The sequence below is a fragment of the Dromiciops gliroides genome, chromosome 3 (assembly GCF_019393635.1).
Source record: "Dromiciops gliroides isolate mDroGli1 chromosome 3, mDroGli1.pri, whole genome shotgun sequence".
NCBI classification, from domain to species: Eukaryota; Metazoa; Chordata; class Mammalia; order Microbiotheria; family Microbiotheriidae; genus Dromiciops; species Dromiciops gliroides.
Window position 1 is genome coordinate 629,865,657 of NC_057863.1, and position 19,050 is coordinate 629,884,706.

Below are 19,050 nucleotides of genomic sequence, written 5' to 3' on the forward strand. Positions count from 1 at the left end.
GAATTCAGGGTTGGTGCTTTATCCACTGCGCCACCTAGCTGTCGCCTAGCTGTTTTCTCTTACTTCAGCTTTATGGTACATGATCTCATTTGGGCCCTTTATACTGTCCATATCAACTCCAACTTCTAACCAACCTTTTTCTTCTCCCCATGCCCTGTGGCTATAGTGAATGGAATCCTGGACTTGGAAATAGCAACAATTGGTTACTGAAGTATTTGACATGACTAATGGTGGCTTCAGACAGTCCTTTGACTTTCTTGAGTCTCAGTTTCCTCTTCTGTAAAGTTGCGATGATTATGTCTGAAGTGCCTAGTTCTCGGGGTTGTTGGGATGAAATGAGAGAATGTGTATTGAGCACTTTGTCATCATGGAAGCCCCAGGCAGATATCAGCTGATGTTGGGCTCACGCTTACAGCACATGCCCTAGTCTCCTGCTTGTATGGAAGGGGTGAGGGTGTCCAGCAGGAGCCTCTCATCCCTCCTGCCTTCATTCCTCAGACGTCTCAGCCTCATCATCTACTTTCTTCTCCTTTCTTCAGGTCACAGAAGAAGAGACCTTTGTGTACCTTACCAAGGCTACTCTCCTGGCCCCTGTCCTTGGTCCCATTCCCTCTACCTTCTCCAGGCATTCTTCTAAATCTCCTCTACTAGTGCCTGGCAGTGCCCTTGGATCACCACAGTTCTAAAAAAGCCTTCTCTTACACCTCCTATCCCATCCACTTTCCACTTTCTTTCACTGGTTATTTTCTCAAAAAAGTTGCCCATACCTCCTGCTTCTACTCTTTCTCTTCCTCCTCTTGCAGTTTGATTTCTGCCTCCATTGCTTAGCAAAGCCTTTTCTCCCCTTCTCCCTGTCCTCCTTCCCCCTCCCCACTTCTCTCACTTTCTCCTCCCTTTTTCCCTCCCTCCCCATCACTACAAATTCAGATTCTCCTTGATTTCTCTGCCACTTTGGCCAACCTTGACCTAACCCCTCGACTAGATACTCTCTTTTTCCTTTGCTTTATTGACGCTGCTGCCTGGTTGTACTTTGTTTTTGTTTTTGTTTTTGCGGGGCAGTGGGGGTTAAGTGACTTGCCCAGGGTCACACAGCTAGTAAGTGTCAAGTGTCTGAGGTTGGATTTGAACTCAGCTACTTCTGAATCTAGGGCCGGTGCTTTATCCACTGTGCCACCTAGCTGCCCCTTGCCTGGTTCTACTTTAACTGCTCCTTCCTCATTGTCTTTTCAACTCCTTAAAGTGACTGTTCCCCAAGTCTATACTTGGCCTTTTTCTCTTCCCTGCTCTCTACTTTGCAAATTTTACTTATTCCCATGACTATCTGTTACCTTTATATCTGTATCTCTATATATCTTTTTCTGAGCTCTAGACATCTCTGGCTGCCTATAGCACATAGCCAATGAGGTGTCCCATTGCCCCTCCAAATGACCTAGATTCAGCTCATTATCTTTTCCCTAAGTCTGCTCCTATTTTTGACTTCATTATTTCTATCTTTAGCACCACCATTAATTTGGTTTATCATGTTTGTAACCATTGACTCTTCCCTACTTTTTAAAGGAAATGTTTTATTGATCTTTCTTTCCTTCCTTCTGTCTTTCTTTCTTTCCTTCTTCTTTTCTTCTCTCTTTCTTTCCTTCTTTCTTTTTAAAATCATTGTCGCTTTCCAGAGAAGCCTCCCTTGTAACAGGGTACAGTTAAGTAAAATAAATCAGTGCATTGGCTATTGTGCTTTTTTCTGCAGCTCTAACCAGTCCACTGCTACTGTGCTGGGAGGTGGGCAACATCACTTCCCCAAGTCCCTATCAGCATTGCCTTGATGAGATTTTTTAGGTTTTTCACTGAGGTGTTCCTCTACATTTCTGTGGTCATTGTGACTGTTGTTTTCTTGGTTCTGCTCACTATACACTGCACCATTTCATAAGTCTTTTTAGGTTGCCCTGAATTCTTCATATTTGTTGTTTCTAATAGCATGAGAATAAATATTCTGTTCCTTTCTTATATGATAGTTTATTCAGCTTTTCCCTGTGTAACAGGCACCTTTTGTTTCCAGCCATTTGCTACAACAACATGTGTTGCCATATATATATATTTGGGGAGTGCAATGAGGGTTAAGTGACTTGTTCAAGGTCACACAGTTAGTGTCAAGTGTCTGAAGCTGGATTTGAACTTAGGTCATCCTGAATCCAGGGCCGGTACTTTATCCACTGTGCCACCTAGCTGCCCCCTATATTTTTTTAAATGTAGGACTTTCCCCTGCCTTGCCCAATGTAGGATATATGCCCATATCTCCTTACTCTTGATCACCCAACTTAACTAATCCATTTCCAAATCCTGTCATCTCTTTCTCCACAACATCTCTTCCCATGATCCCTTCTTTCTATTCATGTCTCTGATCCCCTAGTTCATCTCCTCATCATTTCTCACTTGGACTAGTGTATTCGCCTTTTGCTGGGTCCCTGTACCTCCATTCTCTGCTCTCTCTAGTCCATCTCCATCCAGCTGCCTCAGTGATTTGACTTAAACTTCAGGTCTGACCATATCACCTGTCCACCCCTCCAGCCCATCAGCTCACTCTTACCTCTAAGATCGATTGGAAACTCCTCGCTTTGGCATCTAAAGCTTTTCATGACAAGACAGACAGACCCCTTCCTGTCTTTCTGCTCTGCTTACACATTACTCCCCTCCATACACTCCCAAGTCCAATCAAGTTTGCCTCTTGGCTGCTTCTCATGTATGATGCTCCATCTTCCATCTCCGGGCCTTTTTCCCTGGCTCTCTTCCGCACTCTCCCTCCTCACCTCTGCCTCTTAAAATCTCTTCATCCTTTAAGATTCAGCTCAAGTGCTCCAGCTACTTCTGCCTTTCCCTCCAAGACATCCTTCCACATACTCTGTATTTATCTTGTGTGTACTGATTGGTAGATGTGTTTTCTTTCCTAATCTAGTAAGAACTTCTTGAAGGGAGGAACTGTGCTTCACTTCTTCCTTGCATCCCCAAAGCTTAGCATAGTGAGGGCTTGTTGATTGATCACTAGGTCAGAGTATATGCATCACTTATTGCCTTTTCTAGTATAATTCTGTATTGCTTTCCAGGCTTGTTGAACCAGTCCATAGCCCCGTTAAGAGGGCATTAGAAGGGGTAGCTAGGTGGCGCAGTGGATAGAGCACCGGCCCTGGAGTCAGGAGGACCTGAGTTCAAATCCGGCCTCAGACACTTAACACTTACTAGCTGTGTGACCCTGGGCAAGTCACTTAACCCCAATTGCCTCACTAAAAAAAAAAAAAGGGGCATTAGAGGGGCAGCTAGGTGGCACAGTGGATAGAGCACCAGCCCTGGATTCAGGAGGACCTGAGTTCAAATCCGGCCTCAGACACTTGACACTGTGTGACCCTGGGCAAGTCACTTAACCCTCATTGCCCCACAAAAAAAAAAAAAAGAAAGAAAGAAAAGAGGGCATTAGAGTACTTCTTCTCCCCAGCCTAACATTTGCAGTTTTCTTTTGTCATGTTTCCTAATGTGATGAGATACAACCTCAAAGTTGTATCTCCTATTAATAGTGACTTGGGATGATGTTTCATATGGTGGTGGGGAGTCTGCATTTCTTTCTTTCTTTTTTTTTTTTTTTTTGGTGAGGCAATTGGGGTTAAGTGACTTGCTCAGGGTCACACAGCTAGTAAGTGTTAAGTGTCTGAGGCCAGACTTGAACTCAGGTCCTCCTGAATCCAGGGCCAGTGCTCTATCCACTGCGCCACCTAGCTGCCCCTTTGCATTTCTTTTTGAAGACTGCCAGTTCATATCTTCAAGTACAGGTCTTACTTCTCGGAGTTATCAGTTAGTTATCAGCTCTTCTAGATTCCACTTACGCATACTCCTACCTTGTATGCCTTCTCCAGGGCTGAGTGAACCAAGGGCTTTGCATGTCAGCTCCCATCAGTGAGCATTTATTAAGTGTCAGCTGTGTGCTAGGGACCGCAGGTGATTAAGAAATGTTTGTTGAAACTCTGATGTACCACCTCACACCTATCAGATTGGCCAGAATGACAGAAAAGGAAAATGATAAATGTTGGAGTGGCTGTGGGAAAATTGGAACCCTAATGCATTGTTGGTGGATCCAGCCATTCTGGAGAACAATTTGGAACTATGCCCAAAGGTCCATAAAACTTTGACCTAGCAATAGCACCACTAGGTCTGTATCCCAAAGAGATTAAAAAAAGAGAAAAGGACCTATATGTACAAAAATATTTAGAGCAGCTTTTTTTTTTTGTGGTGACAAAGAATTGAAAATTGAGGAGATATCCATCAGTTGGGGAATGGCTTAACAAGTTGTGGTGTATGACTATAAAGGAATATTATACGATAAGAAATAAGCAGGATGATTTCAGAAAAACCTAGATTTATATGAACTAATGCTGAGTGAAGTGAGCAGAACCAAGAGAACATTGTACACAGTAACAGCAACGTTGTGTGATGATCAACTGTGAATGACTTAGCTATTCTCAGCAATACAGTGATCCAAGAAAATTCCAAAGGACTCATGATGAAAAATGCTCCCCACATCCAGAGAAGAAGGAACTGCTAGAATATGAATTCCTATCGAAGCATAATAGTTTTCACTTTCTTCTTTTTTCCTTTTTTTTAGGGGTGGGGGCGGGTCAATGAGGGTGAAGTGACTTGCCCAGGGTCACACAGCTAGTAAGTGTCAAGTGTCTGAGGCCGGATTGGAATTCAGGTCCTCCTGAATCCAGGGCTGGTGATTTATCCACTGTGCCACCTAGCTGCCTCCCGTTTTTTTTTTTTCCTGGTCTGTTGTTTGTTTTTTTTCCCCTTACAACATGACTAATAGAAATATGTTTTGCGTGATTGCACATGTATAACTTATATTAAATTGTTTTCTGTCTCGGAAAATTTGTAACTTAAAATTTTAAAACTGAATGTTAAAAATGGATTTTAAGTTCAATTGGGGGAAAGTTTTGTTTTTTTTTGTGAGGCAATTGGGGTTAAGTGACTTGCCCAGGGTCACACAGCTAGTAAGACAGAATGGATTTGAAATCAAGTCCTCCTAACTCCAGGGCCGGTGCTATATCCACTCCAGCACCTAGCTGACCCTAGTGATGCTCTTTTTTTTTTTTTTTTTGGGTGGGGCAATGAGGGTAAAGTGATTTGCCCAGGATCACACGGCTAATAAGTGTCAAGTGTCTGAGGCTGGATTTGTACTCAGGTACTCCTGAATCCAGGGCCAGTGCTTTATCCACCGCACCACCTAGCTGCCCCGGAAAGTATTTTTTTAAAAAAGAAATGTTTGTTGAATGAATCTGCAGGCAGACTTGCTGCTGCCCATATTCAGAATTCCTGTTTTGAACTGTGGACAATGAGCTTTTCATTTATGTTCAACACACCCAAGAGCCCTTCTAAGTTTTTGGTGAAGTTTTGTTTTTGTTTTTTTGCAGGCAATGGGGGTTAAGTGACTTGCCCAGGGTCACACAGCTAGTAAGTGTCAAATGTCTGAGGCCGGATTTGAACTCAGGTCCTCCTGAATCCAGGGCCAGTGCTTTATCCACTGTGCCGCCTAGCCGCCCGCTTTGGTGAAGTTTTAAATCCCTTTTGGCCAAAGTTATTTTCTAAGAGTTTGGCTTTATTTGTAGTCATGAGCTAATGCAAGAGCTTTTCATTTCAGGAACATGGAAGATTTATAGAATGGCTCTTCCCAGGCAGGACCCCTTAAGTATTTGCAAGTTATCCCATTGATTAAATTACCATAGGCATGTTTGTCCTCTTTGTGTCCATTTGCTTGTTCCAAGTTCTGAGCTGATAATTTCACTTCACTTTGTGGGTACTGAATTCAGTGCCTCCTTTGACTTTGATGTTTGACAGAATTTAGGTTAAGCTGGAGATTTCTGATAGGCTGACTACACTGTTCTGAGCCACTGCAAGGACACTGATGTTTATAACACACGGGGCCTTTTGAATGGCTGGGCCAGGGAATGAACGTCCTTTTACCCCTGGGCCTCAGGATAGATAGCAAGGAGTGTAGGTTGGCCTGCCTGCCAGCAGGAGGGAAGAAAACCCAAGCCAGGTCCTTTGGGGTATGAGTAGAATATAGAAATATGTTAATCACCCTCCCTGGGATTAGGGGTCTCCCAGGACTGCTTTAGAAGCCAGCCCTTGGGGGAGCAAGCTGTCTGCCTATTTGCAAGGAGCTACTCATCAGGGCATCCACAGAAGAAAGAGCATTTATCCCTATGGCCTTGTGCTGTTTTCTGATTTGTACTGGTCTGCTGGGGTCAGCTCCTGAGTGGCCAGTCAGTGTTTCCGGGGACCTCAGAAAAGAGCTGCTCCATTCCAGTGAGGAAAAGATGAAGCAGAGAAATTGGAAATTCTTATGGCCACCTGCAGCAGTGTTTGTAATTACTATTTATAGTCATGACATTTTTGGGGGGGGGGTTGTATAATTTCATCAGCCTAATGAATTCCTGATAAGAAAGCCCCTCTCTATTGGTGCAGAGCATCATGTCTGTACAGTTGAGTCTTGGAGAGTTGAGAGATTTGCCTGACTCGGTGACTTCCCCAGGACCACACAGCCAGGCCTACCAGACCTTACGGCCAGCTTTCTCTCAATTGCCCTCTTTTCCTTTGCCCAGAATCCTCTCTGCCTAAGGGGCCACTAGGTGGCACAGTGGATAAAGCACCGGCTCTGGATTCAGGAGGACCTGAGTTCTTTCTTTTCTTTTCTTTTCTTTTTTTGAGGTTTTTCCCTTTTGTTCTGATTCTTCTTTTCTTTTTTTGGTGAGGCAATTGGGGTTAAGTGACTTGCCCAAGGTCACGCAGCTAGTAAGTGTCAAGCGTCTGAGACCAGATTTGAACTCGGGTCCTCCTGACTCCAGGGCCGGTGCTCTATCCACTGCACCACCTAGCTGCCCCAGACCTGAATTCAAATGCGACCTCAGACACTTGACACTTATTAGCTGTGTGACATTGGGCAAGTCACTTAACCCTCATTGCCTTACAAAAAAAAGAAAAAAGAAAGCAGAATCCTCTCTGCCTGCAACATTTTGATTCTCCTATTCTCCTTTCTAATTCCCTTTTGTGTGTTGTGTTTCCCCACTAGCATGTAAGCACTGGTGATGTTGGATCCCTAGTGCCTAGTTTGGTACATAATAAGCATTTAAATATCTAGGAAAATTTATTTTTTATTTTTTGTTCTGAATTTAACCAAATTTTTTCTTTAAAAAAAAAACCTCAAGTTTCACACAACAGGCATTTGTGGTTTCATGTATAATCCTGTCCTGTTCTACTTTGCACATTCCACCCTTTCTATCTTCTTTCCCTCCTACTCCCCACTGAAAAGGAAAGGAACATAAAACTCCTTTTACAAATAGGTGTAGTCAATCCTTGAATCAGTCATATTCCCCCTAAAAAAGTCTGTCTCTACCCTGAGTCCGTCACCTCTCTGTCAGGAGATAGGTGGTTAACATAAATTGTTCAGCCATTCCCCAATTGATGGTCACCCACTCAGTTTCCATTTCTTTAGCACAATAAAAAGAGTGCTATAAATATTTTCACGTGTATGTATATAATGTGCATATATATATATTTCTCTTTCTCTCCCCCCCCCCAATTAAAAATATCTCTTTAGAGTGTAGATCTAGTCAGGGTATCACTAAGTCAAAGATTATGCACAATTTAGTGCTTTGGGGGTTGGGAGGGATACAGTTCCAAATTATTCTCCTGAACAATGAGATCAATTCCTAGCTCCACCAACCATGCATTCCACCAACCATGCATCATAATATCAGTTTTCCTGCAGCCTCTCCAACAGTCATCATTTTTCTTTTCCATCATCTTTGCCAATTGGATGGTTCTGAAATATTGCATTATGGTGTCTTTCTTTGTTAAGTGACTTGCTCAAGGTCACACAGCTAGTAAGTGCCGAGTGTCTGAGGCAGGATTTGAACTCACGTCCTCCTGAATCCAGGACCAATGTTTTATGCACTGTGCCACCTAGCTGCCCCCCTTATTGTGCATTTCTTTAAACATTAGTGATTTGGAGAATTTTTCCATGTCTGCAGATAGCTTGGGTTTCTTTCTCTGAAAACTGCTTGTTTGTGTTCTTTGGCCATTTATTTATTGGGGAATCACTATTACATTTAAATCAGTTCATTATTTATCTTGGATATGGGACCTTATCCTAAAACTTACTGCACAGATTTTTTCCAGTTGAATATTTCCCTTCTAATTTTAATTGCATTGATTTTATTTGTGTAAAACCCTGTTAGTTTTATGTAATCAAACTTGTTCATTTTATCTTCTTTGAGATGCAGCTCATACCTCATACCTACGTTGTATACCTATGACCTAGTGTTGTGGTGTGCACATCATCTAAGGTGCACTAGACTAGGAGCCACTCTTGGCTCCTGAATCTACCATCTGAGGGACCATGGAGTTTCCATTTCTTCATCTTTAAAATGGGTAAAAACAATACCTGGCTCATAGGGATGTTGTAAGGCTCAAACGAGAGGCTGTATAGAAAGCATTTTTTATGTTGTAAAAAGCTTGGCACTGGTAGTTATTTTCATGATCGCAGAGAGGTGTGGACATCATCTAGCTTCACTCCCTCCTTTGCAGATGAGGAATGAAAACCCAGAGAGCCAAAGTCACTTGTCCAGGGTCACATAGTGATTGAGGGAGGGACAGGCCAGTTTCAAATCCTCAGATTCCAGATCTAGCCCTCTCCACTTTCCACTTGAAGATGCTAATGATTGGTAGTAAAAAGAGTTAAGAAGGTAATGACCTCTCTCCATCTCCTATCTGTCTTTCAAGGCCTAGAGGGTTCCTACAGAGCCTTGTCTCCTATTCCAACTAATAGTGATCTCTTCCAGGGGAGCCTGTTGAATTTTGCTAGCATTTATTGCCTAAGCCATACAGTTTGGCACATGATTATAAATTATCTTGTGTTGTCCTTGTATTGTTTGTTGTGTATACATCTCAGTTTAAAAATAACTTCTTTGAGGGCATACGTTATCTTACTCTTTTAAAAATTTTGACGTGTTTTTTTTTTGTGGGGGGTGGGGGGAAGATGTATATGTGTACTGCTATAACTTTAAAGTAAAGCAGTAAAACATGATCCTTTATGTATTTATATTCCCCATGTGACTCTGGGATCCCCTGGCTGCTTCCCAATTCTGTTTTGAGTCAGCATCCATTCACATTCACAGCCCTAAGCCCCCATTAATGACTCTTTGCATGAACATACCAGATGGTTCATGAAATCAGAGCAAAAGACATTTAATTAAAGCAGAATGTAAGGTAAATAACATTTTACTTCCCAAACAGTATCTTTGTCAACTTAGTAGAGGAGGAAAGGGGTCAATTACTCTAGGCATGGTGTTAGAAATTAGTGTCTGTAGCAATTTTTGCTAAGTCACTTCCCTTTCAATCTTGGTGGCATCTTACACTTCTGTATCCCTTCCATAGCACATACCATAGGGCTGGGCCCAGATGGAGTAGGTACTTGTAAATTCCTATTAATTGACTAATTTTCATTTGACAGGAATGGCTTTTTTTTAAAAAAAATTAAAGCTCTGGTTCAATTACAGAAGCTGTGCAAATGTTTTTGCATATTTTCTTTGAAATAGTTTCCTTTCTTTTTCCAATGAAGGTACATGTTCTTTGTATACATTTTATGAAAATAATGTAAAGGGAAGACCCTTATCCCATGTGCCTCCTATTAGTAGAGTCCCGGCTTCATAAGCCATACCTTCTTTCCAGTCAGAAACCCCCTGAGTATAATCGCCCTGAGTGAGACAGCTTGGGAAATCTGGACTATTGAGAATGTTCTTCATCTATTAAGAGTGCCAAAGTATTAAACTAATGTGTTAGTGATCAGGAGACAATAGCTATGGTGGCTGTGAGATTTTAAAAAAGAATCTTTTCAGAAATGGAGTTGTCTTTTGATGTTTTCATTGAGTGACCGTAAGTAAACTGTGCTTTTCATCATTTGGTGCTTGTGGCTCACTTCTCCCTAGAAAAGGTCCATTCCCAGTTGCTACAGGAACTGGCTTGTCAGGAAAGTGTTAGCCAAGTCAAATAGTAAAGCTTTATTCCCCAAAGCAGCTTGTCACATTCACCCTCAAGTCAAAATACAGTGGAAATATTTGTCCTTTTTGTTCATCTGTACAGTGGTTCTCAACCAGTGATGGCACTTTCTGAAAATCACACCATTGGGTTCAAGTTGAGTGGCTGATGGACTAGGATGCTAGAAGTGGGCTGCTGGTCCCCAGGGAGCCCTGGCTGCCTGCTCTTCTCATGGGCCTCTTTCTCGTTTTGCAGCTGAGACTCAGCTTGTTGGGGGCTGTGTTTAGTCCAAGAAATGGATGGGGAAAAGCTTTTGATCAGCTTGGTGGAACAAGCTAGAGGTGGTCCTGGAGGCCTACACACTGGAGGGTCCGGGATTTTTTTTTTTCATCTCCCTGTGTATTATGGTTACCTTTCCTGTTCTGCTGCACACTGGACCTACCTAAAGCAAACGTTTCTCCCTGGTGGCCAGCCCCCCTCAGGGTTTGCCATTACAGGTTATATCCTGAGGAGATGCACTTGGTCTAATTGTGACTCTCCCTGGGCTAGTGGACACATGGCTGCTTGCAAAGATATCCTGAAGTCATAGAGACATGTCTCCCTCAATACCAGCTGTCCTCTCCCCCTTGGCACGTTGTCCCCTGTGGGAGTTTTGCATATTGTGACACATCACTCAAAGGCACAGTTAGCTGCCATCTTCCTATCTCTCTGGTCTCTCCAAGAAGTCTGACAGTAGAATTGGGGCCTGCAGGAACCTGCCTGCAAATTCAAGTTTTCAACGTGACATTTCCTACTTTGAGGAAGTTCCTGGGGTGGAGGGAATGGGGCTTTGATGATGATGTTTCGACATATCTATAATTTTGTGTGTAATTGGTTTAGTGTACTAGTGCTTTTTTCCTGCTTTGTAAAATGGCAATATTCCTCAGAGTCTGTCCTGGCCATGGGAAGAGGCGTGTCTGAGCATCCCAAGCCAACTGTTTTAGCTTTCAAGCAGGCATATCTATCTGTTTTTGTGCAGAGAGTGGTCACATACAACAGCCTTAGCTGTTCACGAGAACTTACCACTTCACTTACTCCTCTATCCATTTACAAGTGTTTGGGGTGGGGTGGGGGAGAGGATTTTAAAAAACTCACAGTATTTTTGGTGGGGCAGCTAGGTGGCACAGTGGATAAAGCATTGGCTCTGGATTCAGGAGGACCTGAGTTCAAATCCAGCCTCAGACACTTGACACTTATTAACTGTGTGACCCTGGGCAAGTCACTTAACCCCCATTGCCCTGAAAAACTAAAACAACAACAACCCCGAAATATGATTTTTTTTATGGACTTCAAGCAACTTCAAGCTTCCTTGATGCAGATTGACACCTTTTTAAAAACTTCATATACTCCTTCTCAGTCAAATATTTTCCACATTTGTTGCCTATAATTCCAAAATGGTGCTGACAGATGACACAATTGGATTTGAATTGAATGAATGGCGAGCTGCCAGGGACCAGGAGAGAACATTCTTGGTAGTCTTAGAGGCTCACTTGGAGCACAGAGAGGTCGGGAATTGACCCAGGGTCACACGTGGGGCCAACCTGTGTCAGAGGCAGAACGTGAACCCAGGGTCCTCCCAATCCTGAGCCCAGCCCTCTAGCCACTATGCCGCACTGCCTCTATTTTACACATGTCTATTTATTTCATAGTATGTGTAATATGTAAACCTGTCTCTTCTGTCTTTGAGCCTGATGGGCGATTGATGGTTTCCCTTTGGCAATGTTTAGACTAGGAGAGGCAGGGGGAAGAGAGGGAGAAGCAATCTGTCAAGAGGCATCCTGTGTTTCAGCCTTGTTATATAAAGTGCTTCAGCAAGGTGTCTTGTAATCTGTATCTGTAATCTGTTGGTGGAGACATGAGTCTAGTCTGATGATGACAGTCACTGCCTCACCCTTCGTCTTCCCCACAAGGTCTTCCCTGAGAAGGCCTCCACCAGGGCACAGGGCTTCCACAGAGCCCCTTGCTCCGCTTCCCACTGAGCCCCAGTGCATTGAGCTGCAGCGTTGTTGGGAAATTCTCAGCAGAGACTTTGGGAATATTTTAATAATTGAACTGCATTCCTGCAAAAATAGCAGCTGAGAACAATGCCGCCGCCTTCTCCCCGGGGGGGGGGGGGGTTGCCCAGAAATGATTGTGTGGCAGGATAGCACACAAGCCATGTGTCTTTCCTATGAGAAAGTAAGCAAACTTGGGCTCTGAAACGATAGGACTTTGGAAGTCTGACCCTTTTGATCTGAGCTATTTCTAGGCAGTATTTTTAAAGAAAAATTATCTTATTTTTATGGGTGTGTTTTGTTTTTAACATTAATTTCTGAATATGGATATGTGTGTTTATATATTGGAAGGGGCTAAAATTCTAGCTAGTCTGTTTAAAATATCTGATGAGTGGTTGCCAATAAATTATAAGCTTTAGCAAGAGTTTAGACTTTTAAGCATTTATTAAGGAGAATAAGAATTTGATGAATAGAGAGAGAGAGGCCTAGATTCATCTATCTATTAAAGGGAGAGTGCATTTCTCGCTCCACTCTCCACTAGAGTCCTGGTGAAAAAAGAGCGAGAGCTCCAGCCTCACTCCCTCTTCCTCCACAAGCAAATGTCACTTCCTGATGCCAAAGAAAAGCCATATGTCTTGCCCTCAGGCGCCTTCTCCTCATGGCGGAACTTTCCTACAGTAAGTCTCCAGCAAGTGGCGTCATTCCAATCCATACGATATACACACACATGCATATATGTACACACACGCCCCTTTTCTACCCAGCGTGCCATCTTTTGGAGGCAGCTAGGTGGTGTAGTAAATAGAGCACTGGGCCTGGAGTTAGGAAGCCCTGAGTAGATACTTCCTAGCTGTATGATGCTGGGCAAGTCATTTAACTTCTGTTGCCTCAATTTCCTCAACTGTAAAATGGGGCTAGTAATAGTGCCTTCCTCCCACAGTCATTGTGGGAATCAATTGAGGTCATATTAATAAAGTGCTTATCACAGTGCCTGCCAGTGACTATGCTTAATAAATGTTCATTCCCTTCCCTGTCCCCAGAATTAACTGTCTGATCTTTATATGTCATCTTCCTTTTCCTAAGGTGCTAGAAGAGTGACCAATAAGGCAGCACTCTGGTACGTGCCCCTGTCACTGAAGAATGTGGATAAAGTGCTCGAAGTCCCTCCTTTGGTGGTAAGATGTCATTTGCTTTGTTTCCCTCTCACAAGACATGGAGCAGCTAAGCCCCCTGAGCTCACACTGATGGGGGCGGGGGCGCCCCCCCCCTTCATTTAACTGAGCAGCATGTTAGCTGCACCAGCAGCTGTATCTGGTTCATGTGGGTAAGCAGGGTCTCCAACAGTCTCAGGAGTGTGTAGCATTCTTTGATATAGCCGGCCTTTGTTCATGCTCTGCCCCAGACCCTCACCAGGATCTGTGTGTCTCTGCTGAGCTTGCTTCAGGGAAATGCTTGGAGGAGATAATGGCAATAGGTTGCTCTTGATGTCACCAGTGTGGGCACCTCCCCAAGATTCAGATTACAGCCATTCAGTGGGTTGTATGTGGCTTAAAAATTCATCCCTAGAAGCTAAACTGGTGAGGAGCTGGCCCCTCAGCATAGGTAGGAGGCACCTTGTCTATTGCAGATGGGCACTGGGAGCCTTTCTCACAGAGTGGGGGTCTCAGCTTGCCAGAGATGACCCAAGAGATAATTCAAGAGCCCAGGGCCACCTCCATTCTAGGATGAGATCCCACTGTAGGTTAGGCAGCAAGGTGGCACGGTGCACACGTCTAGCCCTAGACTTTGAGTCAGGAAGACCTGAGTTCAAATCCTGCTTCAGACACTTACTAGCTGGGTGACCCTGGGCAAGTCACTTCACCTCCATTTGCCTCAGTGTCCTTATCCAAATGAGGATAGTAATAGTACCTACCTCGGAGGGTTGTTTAGAGGAACAAATGAGATAACATATGTAAATGCTTTCCCAACCACCTAGCATATTGTTGCTCATTTTGTGAACATAGATGAGTAGTTTTCTTCTCTCTTTCCATCAGTCTGCTAAGATGATGCATGCCCCTAAGCAAAGCCAGGGCCCTGTGCCCTCAAGTCATCAGGCACGGGCCAGGTTGTATTTCTCAAGGTGACATGAGCCCAGCTACTGAGGCCCCCTCTGGGTCTTGGGAACAGTGCGTCCCTCTTTATAAAAAGCCAGGGTGACTGCACATCAGTATTGTGAAATGAGTTGGGAGCAGTGATCTGAGCCTTGTAGTGATACGCTCCATCCAGGGCCCTAAATGTGAAGAATGAAGGAGAGAGGAGAGATCACTAACCCCTTGAGAGAGTAGCAGCAGCACACTGTGCTGGAAACGGCGTTGGCCTGGGATTCAGGAGACATGGGTTCTAGTTCAGGCTTTTCCACTTGCTTGTTGGATGCCTTTGGGCAGGGGGCTAAGGCCCTCTCTTCCCTCCAGGCATCCATCCCTCTTGCTTTAGCTCCCAGGGATGCGGAGGGCATCCAGGAGTTTACTGGCACTCCCGCCCGGGGCCTTTCCTGTGGGTCACAGCCCTGGGGCTTCACATGGAGAGAACACTTCCTGAAAGCCAGCAGTCACTTGCCATGTGTTTTTGTTGAGTTGTTCTCTCTCTTTTTCTTCTTTCTCACAGGGGTGTGGGGGAGGGTCTATATTGAGAAATGAAGACACATGAAAACAAAAGGTGTCAGTGAGATTTCAGAAAACTAACAGCTAAGCCATGGGAGTAAGTTAGATGATGCTGATTTCTTCATTTTAACTTGAAATTGGCAGCAGGCAGGAGTGTCTCTCTGTGTTTGCTGTGACGGGGAATATTCAGGGTTCAGGTGTTGTCTCTGATAGCTGTTGACCTTGGAGCCACAGAGAAGTGACTTCATCTTTCAGCGGTCCAGGAGACCAATAGGAAAAGTGACAAGCAAGTGGTTACTGTGCATCGGCTGGGACTTCCCTAGGATGATGGACTGGACTCCAAGGTCTGGATAGAGTATCAATGTGAAGCAACTGGAGTATTTTTTCCTGGCTGCTTATCCCTCTTTAAAGCAGTCATACAGCCTGTGATGCAGATACTTATTTAACTACCAATTATTTGTTTTGAAAGGCTTAAAACTACAGAAATCCTGTCTGTCCCCTCTCTTAAGCCTTCATGATTTCATTTTTAGGGCTGAAAGGGACCTTGACAAGCTCTACTCTAGCACCCTCATTATACATTCCAAGGAATCTGAGGCCGGAGAATACGTCACCCAAGATCACAGTTAGTTACCAGGGGCAGAGGTGGGATTCAAACCCAGATGGTGGGGCGTCCATCCTCCAAAGGAGTTCCTTGGGCAGAATGTGCTCACGTTTTGAGGACATTCCTCAGAGCCCCTTTTACAACCTTGGGGAGGGAGGGGAAAGAGAGGAGGTGGGGAATGTGGGCGCTTGGATTGGGCCCATCTTCTGTTCCAGATGGCACAGAGCCATGGCTCTTGGGGGATGTGGCAGGCCACGCTTTCAACCTCCCCCTCCCCACCTTCTGCCGCTAATTAGCATTCTTCCTCCCACTGCACAGAGGAGCAAACAGGAAGTCTTTTACTCGTATTGTTTAGCTGGGCTTGATACGACATAAATATCAACTTTGCCCTTTTTAGAGGAGTGTATTTTAAACCATCCCTCAGATTGTAAGTAGGGAAAGCTCCAGATGGAAAAGAAGACTTGGATCTGGAAGCTTGTTCTTTCGTTACTATTTATTGAACTCCTCCACACCTGTGAAGTCTTGGGTAGAACCTACAGGTGCATTTGAAATGGAAGCATTCCCTTTTTAAATGGGTCTCAATAGGCCAGTATTCTGAGGACGTGATGAGAGAAATTCTTCCTTTAGCTTTGGTCATGATGGATACTCTCTTCCTGCCTCACTTAAATCAATTCATTGGTCCTCTTGGAAAATGAAGGACAAAAAACAAACATTTATTAGACACCCATTGTGTACCTGGCACTGTGCTAAGTGGGGATACAAAGAAATGCTACAAAGATAATCCCTGCCTTCAAGGAGCTCACAGTCGTCTAATGGGGGAGACATGTGAACAACTTGTGGACAATAAACTATATACAGTATACATTGGAAGTAATCAACAGAGTTCAGGGGATTGGTGATAGCTTCCTGTTGAAGGTGGGATTTCAGCTGGAACTTGAGGGAGGCAGGACAGTCCAGGCATGGGGTCAGCCAGGGAACATGCCTGGAGCCAGGAGATGGACTCTTTTGTGTGTGTGTGTGTGTGTGTGTGTGTGTGTGTGTGTGTGGCAATTGGGGTTAAGTGACTTGCCCAGGGTCACACAGCTAGTAAGTGTCAAGTGTCTGAGGCTGGATTTGAACTCAGGTCCTCCTGAATCCAGGGCTGGTGCTTTATCCCACTGTACCAGGAGATGGACTCTTGTAAGAGGCCTAGCAGGGAGGCTCAGGGAGGCTGGTGGCTCTGGATTGCAGAATATGTAGCAGGGGCGGGGTGTAAGGTATAGGAAGAGTGGAAAGGGAGGGGAGTTGTGGTTATGAAGGACTTTGAGTGGCAGAGAAAGGATTTTATATCGGATCATTTAGGATAGAAGGACTTTGGTTTTTTAACAAATGTTCTGAAAGTCAATTTGAGGTGAGGGTAATTGGATTCACCTCAGATTTCTTTAGTTTGACTCTAACAGGAGTTAATGTGACTTGGCAGCTCAGTAGTTAAGAATATTTGTTCTTTTGATTTGACCTATATAATTTTCAAAACACCTTAGAGTACTTTATATGCCCTGAGCATTCTCTGTCCTGCGATATAAAAATCAGTTCAAGGAACCAGGCACGTTTAATCTGGAAAAGACTTCAGGGTCATGGGGTTGGATTGAGGGGTGTCGGGCACCTGCCATCTGTCAGAGGAAAGAGGGAGTGGACTTGTTTTTGGCCACAGAGAGAATCAGGAGCAGTGGAATGGAAATCACAAAGATACAAATCTAGGATTGATGCTAGGAAAACCTTTCTAGTAATTGGAGCCATTCCAAAGGGGAATGGTGTGCTTTAGGAGGTGAGTGGCACCTATTTTGGGGTCTTTAAGTGGAAAGTGGAGAGTGCAGACCCAATTTTCAGGTCTGCTAGAGCAAGGATTCCTGTCTAGTGTGGGCTGGGCTAGATGACCACTAAGTTTCTTTCCTTAGCGTCTGATTCTATATGCTAATTCCAGTGAAGCTGGTTTCCAGAAGCACTGTGGCCTTTTGGAGAGAGGATTGGACTCACTGGGAATCAGGCAGAGATCTTGCTTTTGGTACTTGAGCGATTTTGTGACTTTCTCTGAGCCTCAGGTTCTTTCTCTGTAAGATGGGGATAATTACTGAGCTTCCCTCCTTGGCTTGTTGGGAGGCCATATATGAATGCATACCAGCTGTTGTTATTCTTGGGTTACGGTAGAAGGGAGACGTTTCTGAGGATGCTCAACAACAGATTTTGTTTTTCATCCCTTCCTAAGGCAGGTTGGCTTTTTTCTTCTCCTAAACAAACATTTCTAGGGAGGCTTTCCGTTTAGTCACCGGTTTTCCTGGATGGACACAACACCAATTCTGCTCTCACAGCAGTAACCTTTTTTCTGTGGAACATTAGTGAAACAATTGGTTTATCTGATTGATGGAGGAAAGGTTTAGTTGGCCATGGTAAAACACTCACTCTTGTGGCTTTTCCCCTTTTGAGCCCTTCAGCTTCTGCCTCACTCGTTAGAGAGTGTTCTCAAACTCAAGATAATGGATAATTAACCACAAATTGGTGCTCAGTCAGTGTAAAAAACCAAAACAAAACCCGGACCAAAAGGCCTTGTAAGAACCTACCATCAGCAGGAAAATTGAGATTGCAGGCTTTTGAGTGGAATTCTAAAAAGCCCCCTGGAATGCATTGTCCCGAGGTGAAAGACTGATTGGGGCAGGTTGGAGCTGAAGCATCCAGGCTAGCACCTCAGTCTTCAGAACAATTCTGGTTTATGGAGGGCTTATGGGGTACAGCTGCAATGTGGGCAGAAGAGTGGGGGAAAGGAAGCCCCGGGTGCAGAGGGGACAGGGAAATCTGTTTTAGGTGGCAAGTGATGAAGGCTAGCTAATTGTTCTTGGACCTAAGCTTTTACAATAGAAATGGGATCTCCTATTCCTCTGCCCCGACATAGATAGCATTTGAACAGATGATGGAATGGGCACCCCACTTAGAATAGTACTGCAAATGGACTCACAGACTTCAGAAATGGGGCATCTTCCCATACGCTGGGGAATGGCTGAACAAGTTGTGGTATATGAATGTAATGGAATACTATCATGCTGAAAGAAATGATGAGCAGGCAGATTTCAGAAAAACCTGGAAAGACTTACATGAACTGATGCTGAGTGAAATGATTAGAACTAAGAGAACATTGTACACAGTATCAACAACATTGGATGATGATCGACTGTGATAGACACAGTCCTTCTCAGCAATACAATGACAATGCCAGAAGACTCATGATGGAAAATGCTCTTCACATCCAGAAAAAGAACTACGGAGTCTAAATGTAGATGGAAACATATTACTTATTTTCACTTTTGTTGTTGTTTCTTTCTTGTGATTTTTTTCCCCTCTTGATCTGAATCTTCTCTCACAACATAACTAATGTGGAAATGTGTTTAACATGATTGTATTGTATAAGCTCTATCAGATTGCTTTATGGCTTTGGGAGGGAAGAACAACAATGTGGAACTCAATCTTTTTTTTTTTTTTTTTGCGGGGCAATGGGGGTTAAGTGACTTGCCCAGGGTCACACAGCTAGTAAGTGTCAAGTGTCTTAGGCCGGATTTGAACTCAGGTCCTCCTGAATCCAGGGCTGGTGCTTTATCCACTGCGCCACCTAGCTGCCCCAGAACTCAATCTTACAAAAAATGTATGTTGAAAACTGTCTTTAAATTGGAAATCAAAGGAA

General features: G+C 44.0%; 1 protein-coding gene across 3 annotated transcripts in view; it reads left to right on the plus strand.

The window, feature by feature from the left end:
- Positions 1 to 19,050, plus strand: part of ACOT7 (acyl-CoA thioesterase 7) — a 166,636-nt gene that overhangs the window by 69,712 nt on the left and 77,874 nt on the right. For all 3 annotated transcript variants that reach the window (XM_043998765.1, XM_043998764.1, XM_043998763.1), the window contains exon 4: positions 13,188 to 13,279. In XM_043998765.1, coding sequence (XP_043854700.1) covers positions 13,188 to 13,279 — 92 coding nt within the window. The remainder of the gene's footprint in view (positions 1 to 13,187; positions 13,280 to 19,050) is intronic.